Source organism: Saccostrea echinata, unplaced genomic scaffold (genome assembly GCF_033153115.1).
Source record: "Saccostrea echinata isolate AGI-Se365-2 ecotype Australia unplaced genomic scaffold, CSIRO_AGI_Sech_v1 ptg000002l, whole genome shotgun sequence".
Lineage (NCBI taxonomy): Eukaryota > Metazoa > Mollusca > Bivalvia > Ostreida > Ostreidae > Saccostrea > Saccostrea echinata.
Genome location: NW_026889751.1, coordinates 31,836,166 through 31,853,613, shown reverse-complemented (window position 1 = coordinate 31,853,613; position 17,448 = coordinate 31,836,166). Strand labels below are relative to the sequence as shown.

At 31.3% G+C, this 17,448-nt stretch overlaps 1 protein-coding gene and 1 pseudogene across 1 annotated transcript; one reads left to right on the top strand and one right to left on the bottom strand.

Annotated features, from left to right (window-relative positions):
* Positions 1 to 269: 269 nt before the first annotated feature.
* Positions 270 to 1,709, bottom strand: LOC133178281 (FMRFamide receptor-like; annotated as a pseudogene).
* A 7,100-nt stretch (positions 1,710 to 8,809) lies between these two features.
* Positions 8,810 to 12,734, top strand: LOC133178280 (angiopoietin-related protein 7-like). The gene is made up of 5 exons (XM_061313018.1): positions 8,810 to 8,816; positions 9,178 to 9,338; positions 11,847 to 11,943; positions 12,043 to 12,207; positions 12,469 to 12,734. The coding sequence occupies exons 1-5, from the start codon at positions 8,810 to 8,812 to the stop codon at positions 12,729 to 12,731; spliced, it is 693 nt and encodes a 230-aa protein (XP_061169002.1). The 3' UTR covers positions 12,732 to 12,734.
* The last annotated feature ends 4,714 nt before the right edge of the window (positions 12,735 to 17,448 follow it).

Here is a 17,448-nt window from a genome sequence, read left to right as displayed (position 1 = left end):
TTTAATCTGTGAAACATTTTTTTTGTTGATAATCTTCTACTTTTATCTTGTTTTCTTCTCTTCATTATCTAGTTGAAGGACAAATATCAATAAATATTTGATATGATTAATAGTTTTAAAAATATTTTGCCTATAACATTTTTTATTAATCAATTAATGAAAATGTTACTGACAAAAGGAGACAAAAGGACAAATATCAATTTTTGTCTGTGATTTTTTTCATATTTAGACATTTCAATAGATAAATTTTCAAAATGTAATAATAATTTTTATAGAGAGGTACCCGTAGTGGTATCACTGATGGTATAAACTGAATTTTTGCGAATTGCAAATTGTCCGTTGCATTTAAAACAGCAAACAACTTTTTTAAACTTCTTTCTGAATTTTCGTCCACTGAAGCAATAAAGAAAAAAGTTTATAGAGGAATTGATGACGACTCCAAGTTTTGCTATTGCGAACGCCTCGTCAACCATGCGAAGATTAACCTAAAAAAGTAATATTTAATGGTAAAGCATTTTGAAAAAAAAAAAGAGATATACTTATGTTTAAAACGTTGAAGTATAAAGCATGTAGATAATGTTCATATACCCTCAACATATACTTGGAATCTGATTACATGTCAGAATTAGTTTACATTTTTTCAGATCATTTCAAAAGTAAAACATGAAAAATGCATGTAAAGTTACATTCAAAAACAATGAACATCATATGTAAAAACATAAATATTAGATTAAACATATACTACTCACACTGCCTGGTTGAAGCATTTAGAAGCATTGTGTAACACACTGAAATATGATTAGAATCAGAAAGGTGAAGGTCACAGTCAACAAAAGACGTGTGAGTTGAGCCTCAGATTTCCGTGTCTTTTCTTTCTTTAATGCGGACTTCCGGTTTGAAGCCAGAACCGTTTTAAGGATAAGGATGTTAAAAGTAAAAATGGAAAGCCATGGAGCCAGGACCAGGAACATACAATGTACCCAAAACTCATATTTTGTACTCCCTTTACTGTTTCCATAGTCTGAGAAGGTGAACGCTTTTCCGTGCACTGATGGATGTGCCGGTTGATACGTTTTGAAGTGGGGAACATTGATGATAAAACAGAGAAGAAATATACATCCAGCTCCAATACAAACTCGACGTTGTGAACATAACACCTGCATTGAGAGAGATGAGGCAATAATAAAAGGTAAAAGAACTCTTATGTACAATTGGATACAATTAATTAAAGTTCTAGAAAAGCAAAAAAAAAATACATGTGCATTTAGAGACTTATATTTTCTTTTTTCCCTGTGCTTTACTGACCTTGGCTTTAAGAGGCCAGCAAACTTGTAGGTATCTATCTACCGTAACACCGACAAGCATCCATATGCTAACAATGACCGCCAGAAAGAATATAGGATACCCAAAGAAAGCGTAAAACTTTCCAAAATCCCTTAGGGCCAGAATAGAGGGACTTATCTGTGTAATGCTGTCGGTTAAAAGAAACATTATGAGAACGGAGGCGTCTGCGAGAGACTGGAAAATCAGGTAGGTGCCAGTGGAAGAACGCATTGACTTTTGACTCCAGATGATTAGAGAGAGGATATTCCGACGAGTCCCAAGACGACAAATATAACACCGATTATAGAGGATGAAATCCAGTGCATCTTTTTTGCTATTGCCATCTCATCAGCTTCTGGATTCTCTATCGTTGTATTTACACTCATTTTGAAACTAAAATCACTTATTTTTTATACGTCCCAGGCACTTGGTTCAATAGTAAAGGTTTGTCCTATAGTATAATAATAAATGTTTTCATTATTCTTAGTGTATGGGCATAACTTTTATTGCAAGTATTATATTAAGGGATAAAGTTGTATTACATACAGAGTTTTAATTATTATACTTTGGGGTAAATCTATATTACAGATCTAGAAACAAGACCCTGTGTTACATTTATCAAATCAAATTTTCAAAATGTCTATTCGATATTCTTTGAATAATTTTGCTTCAATATACAGTGATATACGATTGAAAATTGAAGGAAAAATATCAGGTCTTTAAAAACTTTTTTTTATTTAAACTGGTTTCATTCATAGCTACAAAGAATTATACTCTAAAATGATTTTTCCTCTTTAAAGATTAAATGACTTATTTGAAACTGTTGAAAAATAAATTTCGTTCATGTCATTGTAGGCATTGCTTGGTAATTTAAATAATTTTTGAAATGTTTATTAACAGAATAAATTCAGGGGAAATTTTTAAAATATGATTTTTTTTTTCACTAAATGCTTTTAACATTTATGAATGATGATGTACATGATGTTCACACTTATAGGTTGCTATGAAAATTTACTAACAGTCCTTAATCGACAAACGATGTGTTACTTCCCTGTCACCTGTTTATATCTTATCTCCTTTAGACAATATGTAAATCGTATGATGATACAGATAATATTATCACTGTGTATTGTGATTATCCTCAATTTGTATACAAAAAATTAAAAGGGTAAATCTCCTTATTCTTTTCCTTTAACTGTTTGGTGAAATATCAATATTGTATAATTGAAATACATATATTTTCACCCTGACCTATATATTTTAAATATAGGGCATAGTTTTGAACATAGAATATTTAATCATCAGGATTTTATAATCTTATTTTACTGCATCTGTTTGATTTAATATTCCAACAATTTTTTAGCAAATTTAATGCAATCGTATAAAAATCTTTACAAAACTGGAATGAATTAATCACATCAATTAATATGAATAGATTCAGTGCAGTTTAGTTTATAACAAAAGCAGGTTCAAAATGACGTAGCGGTCTTTAGAAAAAAGGGGCACCTTTAATAACTGGAGTATTGTAGTCTATTATTGTGTTACTGTGCCCGGTTAAATTTTTAAAAGCATCGTCTACGTGAACATAAAAGAATATCATTCGCATTATTGATAAAGTAAAATATAAAGATATGAAGTATAAATTGTAAATACATAAAACAGCTTTAAACAAAGTTTTCTTTAAATGCATTGTTTTGAACCATTCAATAGATGACTTACAGAAACGTGTAGATGACTTTCATATACAATGTTGAAATAAAAATGAATTTGTTTCATTTTTAAGAGAAAGAAAGATATCGACTTTGATTATTATTGTTTATCTTGAGTTGGCTATATTTCAGCCATATTTCGACGAAAATGAGAAAGCATTGTTAATTGCAAAAAACGGAATTTACATTTTTATACATAATTTAATGTGTATACTTTGCATTTATTAAAAAAACACGTAAATCTTAGTATTCTTTAAGTTAGGCTTGCTTCAATATACATAAAGGAAATTCAATGTTTTGTACTTGGATATGGAATTATTTTACGAGTGGGACAGGATTTTTGCGTATTTGTCAAGTGCGAAGCACGAGTGAAAATATGAAATAAATCTCTCACAAGTGAAATAAATTCCATGTTCAACAAGATATTGACTTTTCGATATAAAACATTTTCTTTAATTTCTCTTCGGCCCTGTCTTTTTGTACATGTAGGACAGTTTCAATGGCTATGCCGGCATAGTTGAGCGGTTGAGACGTCATATTGTAGAGATTATAAGACTGAAAACAACGATATATTTCGAGAAACTTTTAATCTTTGCCAGGATGGTTTATTTACTCTCTCTCTCTCTCTCTCTCTCTCTCTCTCTCTCTCTCTCTTTCTCTCTCGTATAATAGGCCAGGGAGTATTTTTTTTACAACACTCTTCTTGAAGAGAATCATAGTTTTTCACTGTTGAAAATGTTATAAAGCGGTGTACGTGTATTTGATAAAAAAATCAAATCTTTTAAAACGTTCGTTATCTTAAAGAGCTTTTTTCTAGAATTTGGCTGGTTTTATTCAATCAAACATATATGTAGGTACAGCCGAACTATGCTCTAAAATCATTTTTTCCTCTTTGAATTTAAAATTACTGAAAAATGAAACTTTCGCAAAATCAGTTCGGCTTATGTAATTGAAGGCATATCGTGCTCAGTAAAATGCTTCTTAAAATGATTGCTAAAAAAGGAAATTCAGAGGATTGAAAAATGATTTCTATTGTCACTAAAGGCTTTAATACATTTTTATGCTTTATATAAATAGCTCTTGGCTGCTGTGAAAGTACATTCCCTGTCCTTAACAGGCAAAACTTGTGTGCTTCCTCGTAACCTGTTTATATCTTATCACCTTAGACAATATGTAAATCGAATGATTTGTACAGATAAAAATTTATCATATATTGTTATATTTTTGATTTATATACAAATTAAAGAATACATCCCCTGATTTTTTTTTTCTTTAGCGGTTTTGTGAAATATCTATATGGAATAAAGTTAAATACAGATAACTTATAATGTAAGCATAGAATTATGATTTAAAGTATAACTTATTGCATCCAACACAAAATATGCAAACACGTTTTGATAATGTAATTTCATTGCATCTGTTTTAGTCAATTATGCAGGAAATTTTTAAAAATCGCTTACTAAATTGGAATGAGTAAAATATATTTTTTTTAAAACTCATATATAAGGGAAGTATAGTTTATTAAAGAAAACAGGATCAAAATGAGACAGCGGTTAAAAAATTAGAAGTCTTTTATTAATTGCTATTCATGCATATTTGACAAAAACGGAGTATATTGTTTAAATTTTTACATAACTGTGTGAATGGGCCCGTTGGAATGCATAAAAGCATTATCGAAGTAGCCATTAAAGAAGATCCTTTACATATTTGATATAGTAAAATAGAAGGAAATGGAGTGGAAATTTTAAATGCATATTTTAGTTTTTTAATTTTATAAAATAACTTTAAACTCATTTTTATTATTTTTTTTATGACTTTACCCATTGATTATATTTATACATGACTTTCATCTAAAACAAAAGTCATGTGGAAAATTATGAAAAATTTTAATGATTTTCTGGGTTTTTTTTAAGAAAAATGATTGATTGATATTGTTTAACGCCGAGTCGGCAATATTTCAGCCATATATCGACGGTTTTTTTTAAGAAAAAGAAAAATAAACGATATAGATTTTTGAGAAGATAGTGTTGAAAAACATTTTTCATTATATATAAAAATTTATGTACTTTGTGTTTATTACAAAGCACATAAAACTTAATAAATCAATAATCGACTTCCGGTCATCAGCTATACAGTTTTAATTATTTTCATTAAAAGTGCTCCTTGTGAAATTTATTTTTCCAGTATACATGAACTTCCATAGTGGCAGATATTTATATTTACTCCATGTATAATTTAAGACTTCCAATATAATCGGAAAACCTTTGTGAGACTTTTATTATGCCTAATGATGGTGTACACCTCATTCAAATCAAATGATGGAGAAAAACCTGCGAAAACGTTTTGGTTACTTTTTCTGCGAATAACACAAAGATTTTCATCAATTGAACGTATGAAGATAACATGACTTTAATTTAAGTATAATTGAAATTATCAGTAGCTTAGGTACGTTTTAAGGTACATGTAAGATGTATACATGTATGTCCATAATTGTACTAAAATGTGTATAGTTTTTAAAATGGAAATAAAAGTCTTTAGGAAAAGAAAAGATGAAAATTAAAGAATGTGGATTAATCAGTCAAAACTTGCATACGGCTCATTGAATTCATTGGCATATTTTGTGTTTTAATAGAATGTACAAACATAATGTACAAAATGTTATGTAATTATATTTCTAAAGAGTCATTGTAAAGTTAGGCAAAAAATAATGTTTCTTTTAGAATTATTTCCCATAAGATAATTTAATTCATAAAATATCTTTGGTGTCTAAAAATAATTTTTTTTTTCATTTTAATTTCAATCTATCTTACCTTGCCGTGTACTTGGCTACAGTTTAAAATGGTCCTTGTTCGAGCTATGACAGCGTAAACAATTTATCTAATGTGCGCAACCTTATTTATACATCACAGTAATGTGGCTTTCAAAAGAAATCATAAAGCTCTGATTCGAACATGTTTATATTAATTCAGAAACTCTGAAATATTTTCGACTTATCAATAAAATCAAAATAAGTAAGGCGACTTGGCAATTTAAAAATAAATAGAAAATATGTGAGGAAGACAATAGCAGTTACATAACTTATTCGAATGTGGTCAATTATATGGTATATTAATGTGTATATAGCAGAGAGATGTAAAGTTAGCGCTACTAGTAGCTGGCTATGACATGTGAGTTAAGCTAGCTACTAGCAACTGGCTCTAGTAACTGACTAAAAATGTGAGTAAAGCTAGCTACTAGCAACTGGCTACGATATGACTTATTTATGTTGTGACTTCATAATAAAACTTTATAAACTTACAGAATTCTTCATCCAAACGCATTGAGTTATTGCATTATAAAGAGCTACGAGGCACCTGGTCCCACCTCTAAGATTTTCAGGGGTCCGTGTTTTATGCCCTCTTTACAAATTTATCAATTTATAGTGTTTATAGTTGTTTTTTTTTTTAGTTCGATCATAATTCGTTATCTCCAACTTTTTTTCATTCAAGCATTTTGTGTTAGTCTGTACAAAAAAAGAAGAATTGTCTACCAGCTTGAAAACTTGTCTTGAATAAAGTAATTAGAGTATTGTGATTGAGGCCCTTGAGCCAAGACAACTTCCGTTAAAAATACATAAACTTTAGAGCTGATTTATTGACTTTATCTTTCATCTGGATATATTGTAATAGGGCGTCAAACAGGTTTAGGATCAATTTTTACGTGATGGAAAACTGGGTGGAAAGCTACAGTACATGTAGTCAGCCAAATATCGTGCAAGCAAAATTCATCGGAATATGATACTTGTGTTATAACAAAAATGCATGGAAAAAGACATGATTGTATTTCTCGATTAAAACATTGACGATTTTACTTCTTTTACATTTTAGTTGAATCGATGAAACGGTATTAGATAAAATCTTTATTTTGTCCTGTCTGTCCGTCTTTCTGTCTGTCAGTCAATCTGTTTGTTTTCCGTACATTTCTTCCAAGATACACACGTAGGTATGTGCGTTTACCATGTCTACTTAAATGAGTTACAGATCAAGTTTCCATTTCGTTGAATTGCTTTTAGTCAGGCAAACTTTTTGGACAGCTGTTACTTGTAAAGTTCAAGATCCTGTCTATGACGGTAAGAGCTTTGACATACAGGAATGATATTTCAGATTCTTGATTTTTTCAAAGGCTGCAAGATATAGACAAAACATTTCGAAAATTTTCTTTTCACATTCTTTCTCTTCTATTTTGTAAAAAAAATCACTTTAAAACGCATTTCATTTTCTTATAACCATGACTTATTATCAAGTTTTATTTTCCTTTTCTTTAGATATCATTTTTTTTTTGCCATACTATTTCTATTAAATATTCATTGTTTATCCTTATTTCCAGCTCAGAAACATGAAAAAATGAAATAAATCCTTTCCAGACGCATGGAATAAAAGTTGTAGCAATTTTGATATTTTTTTTTATTTTGCTTGTATATAAAATGTAACATAAGGAGTAATTAATCATTAATGAGGAACATATATGTTTGTAATTGATATCATCTTTGGGGTTTGTAAAGGTATCTCTCTCAATTTAATTTTTCATTCTTTTTTTCACTTTAAAGTGTGTGTGTTCTTTATTTTTGTTTTCTTGTACACTGTATCTTTCCAAAAGAAAAACTATTAATATTTGTTGTAGAAAAATGGACTGTTTTGCGGTTATACTGCTTAGTTTTTACAGCTGTTTAATGTGGACCAATGCATGGAATCAATATAAGGGTAATTACTTCTACGGTATCCTAAAGTAACATTTGTAATAAATTATCAATATCTTTACATAATCCTCAATAAAAGCAAATACTTGACATTAATTATTAGACAGATCTAGGGCGATTCTGGAAAACCTGAAATTCAATACAAATTTTAATCAGACAAAAAAAGACTTTTTTGTAGAAATGAGATAAATAACATAATAAAAAAAGAGCTTTTGTTTGATTCTCAATGCTTTGACTGAACGATGATTTTTTATTTAAGTTTATTGAACATTGATAAAAAAATATAAAGATAACTTGTTTGTTTTCCCCTTATTTATGTAGCAGTATACCATTATCATGGACTTTATTTGTCACAGTTAATTTAATACACATAAGCACGTTCTATGTACAAACAAATTTTAAAATGCGGCAGTCACTGAGAAATAAAATCGTGACAAAAAGATTTAAACAATCTCTTTTTTAAGTCAATATTTCGGAAATTCTATTGTCGATACAATTGCCTTGTTTGCAAAAAAGTCTTTTTTATTTGACTACGGAATAGTCCGTCTATCTAATCAATACTTAGCTCTCACGGCGGATGTGACCTGTCGACAGGGGATGCTTACTCCTCCTTAACACCTGATCCCGTCTCTGGAATTTCTCAGGGTCTCTGTTTATGCCCATTGTATAGATTTGTGTTGTTCTGATTGTACACACAAGTACTCTAAACTTGATATTAAAAAGATGCTTGAATTTCTGATTGACAATATCTATGTAGTGTTAGGAGATCAGGTCTTCCAACAATATGTTGGAATTCCCATGGGTACCAATTGCGCCCCTTATTAGCAGACCTATTTTTGTATTCATATGAAGCAGAATTTATTTGGAAACATCTACATTAGAAGAATAAAACACTTGCTGTGGCCTTCAACTTTACATTTCGTTATATCGACAACCTCTTATCAATTAACAATAGTTACTTTCATATGTCGACTCGATATATCCCATTGAGCTTGAAATAAAGGATTTTTTTTTCATTCTTCCTGATTATGACAAAGAACACATGGCTAGTGAGACTAATCAATAGAAGATGCTTACTCCCCTATGGCTCTTAATCCCACCTCTGTTTTCAAAAGTTCATGTTAGCTCTTTCCTGATTTTTAAATTTGACTTTTGAGCATGAAATCTGTTTATTATCTTCACATTTCATACTAGTTTAATGTGATTCTATACATTGAGAAATCTTCAATTCTAAATCGGTTCAGGTAAATTTAAAAAACAAAAAACTATAGTTATTTTGAATTTTTATCGAGTTGATATTATACCTTTAAGTTTGTTGTTATACTTACAAAAGTTATTCCGCAAACATTAATATAAATTTGAACCAATAAAAATATCTTTGCGTATTCTTATAATAGTTTTTCCCCACAGGTATCTGTACACTTCCTCAAACTGGATTTGTCCCAAGGGATTGTAGCGACATTCATAAGATTTCGCCAAATGGACCAAGTGGTGTTTACCGGATTTATCCAGTAGGAGGTCAAGGTTACCAAGTTTTCTGTGACATGAAGTTGGATGGAGGAGGATGGACGGTATGTCCTTACATTTCAAAAATTTTGAATTAAGGGGTATTTTATATATTGAAAACAATGTTGCAATTCTTGTGATTTTATACTCCAAATTGTTGCAGTTTTGAAGACAGAAATCATATTTAATGGATTTGTGCCAAATGTAGAGCTATGCACAAAATCACACAACACATTATCTGTATGATAAAGTCAACCAGTGATATAAAATACAATGCAATAAAATATAATATGATGTAATAAAATAATTTTTTTTGCTAAGTTATGGGTCCCTGGGAGCAGAATACAATTGAAATATCAAATAGCGCCTTCATTTATTTATTCAGTGATTTTAAAACACAACTTTGTTCCAACAATTCTATAAAAAAAAAATAATCCTTGTTGAAACAAAGTCATGATAGATTAATGTAATTTTTTTTTTCCACGTGGCGCAGTGGTTAGATCGTTTGCTCTAGAGTCTCGGCGTAAGAAGGCGATCATTACGTCGCGGGATCGAATCCAATGTGCGACGTGAAGACCCGTTCTTCGGATGAAACCGTATAATCGAGGTCCCATAATCGTAGAAGGTGTTGGCACGAAAAAAGATCCTTCATTACTCACAGATAGCCGAGTACAGGTCTAAATTTGCAGCCCATGACTGGCAGTTGGTTGCCACTTAATATGAATGAAAAATTCCCGAAAGGGACGTTAAATAGCAATCGAAAAAACGCATTTCCACAGATGTACAGCCGTCGTTTAAAGAGTTATGATAACATATAAAGCACGGCTTACCTTTATGAAAAAAAGACCCCTTTTGAGTCTTCGTGCTTTTATATCCATTCACGCAAGATAAAACAAAATCATTCATAATAACTAAGTTACCTAATATTACAGATATTGTTCATACGAAGAGGATACTCTTGCATATCGAATAAACTGAGAGACATGTCCCCATATGCAAATGATAAGGGTATACTTCTACATAAGTAAGGGAATTTTGACGATGAAAAAGTTGTATCATAACGTTTATCATAACGTTTTATTGTTAGGTTACCATTAGTGCCTTTTTCTAGTAAAATATCCAAATATGAAACAAATTTGTAAGACGCTGTGGTATCTTTAAATTCAAGGTCACTGGGATATATCGAGTCGACATATTAATGGAAGTAGCTTTTGTTAATTGATAATATATCGTCGATATATCTAAATGTCGAGGTGAATATAACACAATCTAAAATGTGACAATGTTACATCTAAAGGTAAATAAACATGAATTGTGTTCTGGACACTGTAGTTCGGCCTAGGCAAACTAGCATTTCCTGAAGGTCATCCCAATCCTCTGTGTAAACTCCTAAAAATACGCGATCTTTCGTCATGCATTTTAACTTCTAGATCAAGAGGTCGGATTCGAATCTCGGCCGCGACTGACCTAAGTCGATAAAAAAAAATGGGTAGCAACTGTTCCTTCGCCATGCGCTCGATACTTTGAAGTGAAAGTTGCGGGTCCTTCGGATGAGACCTTAAAAACCGAGGCCCCGTGTCACGGCAGGCGTAGGCACATTAAAGATCCCTCACTGCTCAATGGCCCTGAGTGCCGAGTAAATGTCAAAACTTAAAGCCCTTCACCGGTATATGGTGACGTCTCTATATGAGTGATAAATTCTCGAATGGGACGTAAAACAACATACAATCAATCAATCAATACATTTTAACCCAGACCAATTTAAAAAATCAAAGCTTGAACCATTCATAAGAGAAAGATAAGAGGTGCAGTTTATGGGGTCTTTATGCAGGACCCTTTCTGGAATAACTTTACCGAGTATACGAAATGTTTATTTTTAAAGTATCCAGATGAAAAAACACTACTTTGTACGATTCGTTCTTTTTTATGATAAACGTGATGACTTTATCTTTTCAATCGTCAACTTTCCTTACTCATGCAGCAATATACCATTATCACCTGCATACGGGGTTAATATCTCCCAGTTGATTCGATGCGCAAGAGCATGCTCTACGTATAAACAATTTATATAACGGGTAAAGTTATTGACAAACAAAATAAAGAAACAAGAAATATCAACAGTATCTTTTAAAGACATCTTTTCGTACGTTCTTTTGTCGATACAATGACCTTGTCAGCAAATACAATCTATCATTAAGTCAAATGCTGACTGAAGTTTTTTCATACTAATTGTTAGACCATTATTTACACACTGAATTGTCGGCGGATTTTTCCGTTATTTTCCGATCATGACAAGGAGCACATGGCGGGTGTGACCGGTCGTCAGGGGATGCTCACTCCTCCATGGCACCTGATCCCACTTCTAATGTTATAGAGATCCGTGTTTGCTCTGCTCCTGATTACTATTGTTTGAATGGACTTCTGAGCTTGAATTCTGTTCGTTATCTCCATATATTTCATTCACTATATATATTTCATTGAAGGGTTGTGATTGTAACTTAAATTAGATGTCATTTTAAATTTTAGAAGTAGAATGAAAAACAAATAAGTATTATATCTTGCATTATATTCAGGTTTTCCAACGAAGAAAAAACGGGTACGTGAATTTCTACCGCAATTGGTTGGAGTATAAAAAAGGCTTTGGAAGTGTTAGGGGAGAGCACTGGCTAGGTATGGAAGTCAAAACTGAGATATTTTAAGAAAGATTTTAAATTGAACTTGAAAATGATTTTGTAGTACTGTTTGCTGTTGCATTCTAATGATTTGAAGGAAATGAAGCATTGCATGAAATAACCAGCCATGGATATTACGAGTTGAGGATAAATCTAAAAGACTTCAATGGTAACAAAAGATTCGCAAAGTACAGCCAAGTTCGGATTAGTAACGAAGCTCACGGATATCGATTGACGGTCTCTGGATATACAGGAAATGCAGGTTGTTTCAGGAGTTTCAGGAATTATGATTATTCGATAAATTTCCTTACCTAGTGTATTGCGTAAGAAGCATTCTAATCTTTTTTTCCGTTATGAAACTAGGGTTTTGGATAAAGTTACTGTACAATGTATTTGATTTTAATTACACTTTATTCTATATTTAATGAATTGCATACAGGACACTCTACATATAGCTGAAGCCAAGTTCCTTATATCTAGATTTGATAGCATTGATTTTTTTCATAAAGAGTAAACTTTTTAGGAGATTCCTTGGCGTACTCGCAAGGGGCCAGGTTTTCAACGTTTGACCGAGACCAAGACTATCACAGTGTTAACTGTGCTGAAATAAACAAGGGAGCTTGGTGGTATAAGGGCTGTTCTGATAGTCTTTTGAACAGTATTTATTACAGGAATCCAACAGGTCATGATCCCTGGCAGGGAATAATCTGGTATCACTGGAAAGGAGAAAAATACTCTCTCAAGTCAACAACCATGATGATAAGGAAGCACCAACAAACAAAATAAAAAAGAAGTTTAATTCTGTACCATATATCATGTTTTGGTCAATTTGGGTTAGAGCAGAACATTTTAACAAATGCCATTTTACGAGGACCGATTTGTCTCCTTCAAACGAGGGAATATTTGATATACTATGATACCTTTTCCTTGAGGTTCAAAGATCTTTCTGTTTGAATTTCATTTTGAAAAACGTTAGGAATAAAATTGCAATAACTTCTGCTTAAGGACATACGCAGTGTAGTATTGAGCTTTATTTATTTATCCCCTATATAATTTAAGAGTTTCATAATTGATGAACCTTTTTTGCGACTATTACAATGCCTACTGATGCTGTATACTTCTTCTTGGAGGAAATCTATACCAGCGGAAACTATATTTTATTGTTTTTTCTTCGAATAACACAAGGTTTTCATCATTTGATATTTCTACAATGTCTCTGGAAATGAATGTTGATTTTTAATGGACGTCTGAGGGTACTTTGACTTTAATTTAATATTATCTTGAAAAATTATCAGTAGCTAAGGTGCGTTTCATTAAGCTACATGTATATGTACGTTGTGTATTACTATTATTGTATAAAAAATGCGTGTATATTAAGATGTAAATTAAAAAATATTCAAAAAAAAAATGAAAGTTTTAAAAATGTGGATTAAACAAGGAAAACTTAAATTCATTGGCATAGTTTGTGCTTTACTTGTAATAGAATGTACAAAGATACTGAACAAATGTACAATATTATTCTATTTCTAAAAATCATTGTTAAGTTCTGCAAAGACATTAATTATTCCCTTCAAAAATATTTTCTATAAGATAATCTTATTTAAATACATTTGAAATCTAAAAACATATAATATTTTATTATAGTTACATTATTTATCAGCTTGCATCGTAAACAGTATATCTAATGTGTGCAACATCATTTATACCACAGAAATGTGTTTTTCAAAAGAAAAAAGCCATAAACTTTGATTTGATTATGTTTACTTTAACTCAGAAACTTCGATTTAAGTATATTATTCTGAATCGATGTTGAAAATCCTTGCTGCAATGAAAAATTGCTAATACAACAGGTGCAGGAAAGATAAAAAGGGAAAACAAAACAAGCAAACATCAATACATATGAAGATCAGGTTATTTACTCATTATCATCATTATGTATTTTTTCCTGTCTTTTCTAAGATATTTTCTTTTTATCAGTAAACTCAAATCTGCTAAACGACTTGGGAATTTAAAAATAAATAGAAAATATTTAAGAAAGACAATTCCCAAGCAATTATATGACTTATATGATAGTTGTCATTCTTTGAAATATACATTCTTTGAGTTTGTGATCTGATTGTAATGTCTTACGTCATGGCGTCAGACAGTAATAGATTTAGCCAAGGCTTGTTGGTCAAGTCGTTCAATAGAATTCTTGTGGTAACTCGATCTTGGAAACTTCATATAATACATGTATCTTAACTATCAACTGGAGAGCATGAGGATTAATGGACACATGCTAAACACCCAACAAGACCAGTGCATCGGATGTTAAAATAAATAATCTTTATGTCATTATTATCAAATATATATTCCTGGTTACATAAAATTAATTTGACATTCTTCAATGCATCATTCATGTCCAGCAAAACAGCAGGAATGAAGCTGGTCAAGTCAACACTCTCCGAATATCCTTGTCAGATATGGATGTTCAGTTTCAAAGCATACTAAGTCTCTCTACCTTCAGAATTTAAGTATATACATATTGATAAAGTGCAGATGTTTAATTCATAGCTATAGTGAAAAAATCTAAGTGAAAGGAAAATGATAAATATTTTTTTCGCTTAAGTGTTGCAAGATTATTTTCAAAACAATTCATAATCATCCAAACTTTTGAAACAATTGATGTGTAGATCTTAATATCTAATGACTTTTCTTTTTCAAAAGCACAGGTTAGATCCTTGTTAAAAACAGGTCCGTAGAAATTAACTTTACTTGGGGTTGGGGACGGGAACCAAATGTTTTCAATTTGGGAGCATTATCAAGAAAAAAAATTAACAAGCAAAACAAGAGTCATCTTTTTTCTTTTGAAATCTCCTTTTCAAGAACAGCAAATCCATGATTAGCAATCTTAATATGGAATTATTCTCAGGTAGTATAAGTTCAAGTTTGTTCAAATTATGGCCCACGCGAGCTAGAGTTGGGTCAGAACAGGGCATCAAAGTTATACATCAGAATATTAGAAAATATCTTTAATAATCTTCTTCTCAAGAACTGCAAAACCATGATAACTCATATTAATACTGAAGCATCCTCAGTTATTTTAGATTATGTTGTTTTCATCATGACCCCCTTGGTTAAGGTGGGTCACATTAAGCAATCAAACTATTGCCTGGTATATGTAATATACAGAAAAAAAATTCAAAAATCTTCTCAAGAATAGCAAAGCCAAGTTTAGTCATATCAATATAAACAGGTTTATTCAAATTATCACACCCGGGGGTAGGTTTGGACCACTTATATATTTAAATTTTTCAGTACCTAACTAATTTCTGCATTTTTCTGTCAGAAATTCTAAGATGAGCGATGTGGCTATGGGCCGCTCGTTTTATAATGATGACACTAGACACTTGAACTTTTCTTGATTTTTCGTAAAAGAATTTTTTCTGGACTCAGACTAATGATAATTTCGCTGGATTCATTTTTTTCCCTGATTCCTCTCAAAATGATAAATTTGCTCACGTCAGACAAGCTTTTAGGGAAAGCTAATACTTGTTTTTGTTTTGTTTTTGTTTTATCCACAGTCTAAATGGCTTATACATTTGCAAGGCATGTTGAACGAATATACATATCAATCAAAAATTAAACATCTCCCTCTCTCTCTCTCTCTCTCTCTCTCTCTCTCTCTCTCTCTTGAGATAACAAGTAGATAGACCTAATGGAAAATAATAGATCTCCTGCAATTTGTAGTCTTTTTAAGTAAAATCAGAACTAATTTAGGGGACTTTCACTGTCATATATCCGTACATTAATAGGAGGATTTAAGATCTACAGAGAGTACACTACACTTTTTCAAGTGAAGCTAACATAAACTAAGAATGCCAGAGGAACGAATTATTTTTTTTTTATTTTATTTTTATTTATTATTTATTATTATTTTTTTATTTTTATTTCAAGGAAAATAATAAGAAAAATAGTTACAGCAAATCAAAGAGTAAATAACTAGTTAAATATAATAATTCATGCTTTTCTTTTTATACTTTTCTCACTCAAGGGACTATGGCAAATAAAAAGGTATAAAATTATTTTAGAAAAACAATTAAATTAGAAAAGAGATAGAGATTCAACTTAATATAAGCCAAACTGACTCTCTAACAGAATGCACATTTTTTGTCAATCAACTTAAATGTACTTCTATTCCGAACCCCTCTAAGCTTAAATGAATTTCATATAGAGACAGACTGCCAACAGTCTAACAACTCAGAAAGTATGCGACTTCTTATCACGACTGTAAAATAGTTTACCAAGGAAGTTAAAACTCATACCTTAATGGGAAGTCAAACAAAACCTACACAAAATCTATGAAAATCATAAGCAAATAAGAACCGATGGGGTAGGAAAAATAGACGTTTATGACGCCATAGTATTATTGAGCCAAATTGTGATGCCGCACTATGCAAAAATATCCGATGGTTTTTTTGTTTTTTTTGTTTTTGTTTTTGTTTTTTTTTTAATAAATACAAATAAATATTTAATGCGAGGCTGACCCTAATTATAATTTCTTGGATAAACGTAAGATTAAACCCGAATTGGTCGAAAAGTGTTGCACTGTAGAAATCTACGGTGTTTGCGAGACTAAACCTTATCAATGGAGTAGTGTGCAAGAGCTAACCCTAAATCTCTCGGATGGGTGCAAAGCCATCCCATGCTTAGTCCAATAGTGTCTAACCCTTATTAGTCGAGTGGTAAGCAAGCACAAACCTTAATATCTCAGGTGGGTGCTAGCTATAAGCAAAATCAGTCTAACAGAATGCAAAAACTAATTCTGAATTGTTTGCAAGACGTTAGATTGCTAAAGAACGGCGTAAAGGATAGACGTTGGATTATTGTGAAGTTATAAACGCGTTGATTGATTTTCCGCAACATCGGACTTTGGTGTCCGTATAGACATCAAACCATTGTTGGTTGGCACAGTTTATCGGACTTTGGTGTGGAGGTACATTGATGACATTTTTGGAATCTGGACAGGGACAGAAGATGAACTACACAACTTTCATGCAACTGCATAGCATATACACCCCAACATTCAACTCGACTTACGTGATTCAAAGATATAAAGATTTCTTGCTGTGTCAATTTCTTTTAAAGACGGATTTCTCTAACCGACCTGTGCAGCAAACCTACCGACAAACATATGTATCCCTACAAAACATCCAGATATTCCAAATCTTAAAAAAGCGAAATTCCGTTGTCTTTGGCCTACGAGCACGCCGAATATGAAATTAATAAATATTTCATAACAATACCTACTACCTCACAAAAATCTATCATTTCAAAACTCAGTCAGTGAGGAAATGTTATAAACCAGTCTTAATTAACTGACTTTATATGTAGATATTTCCAATTAATTTCATCTTAAAATTTTACCCCCTTACCCATCTATTAGATTAAACTGTCTGAATCATAAAATAAACAATATATACATAATTATTTATGATTTATTTATTTAATCTATTTGATATTT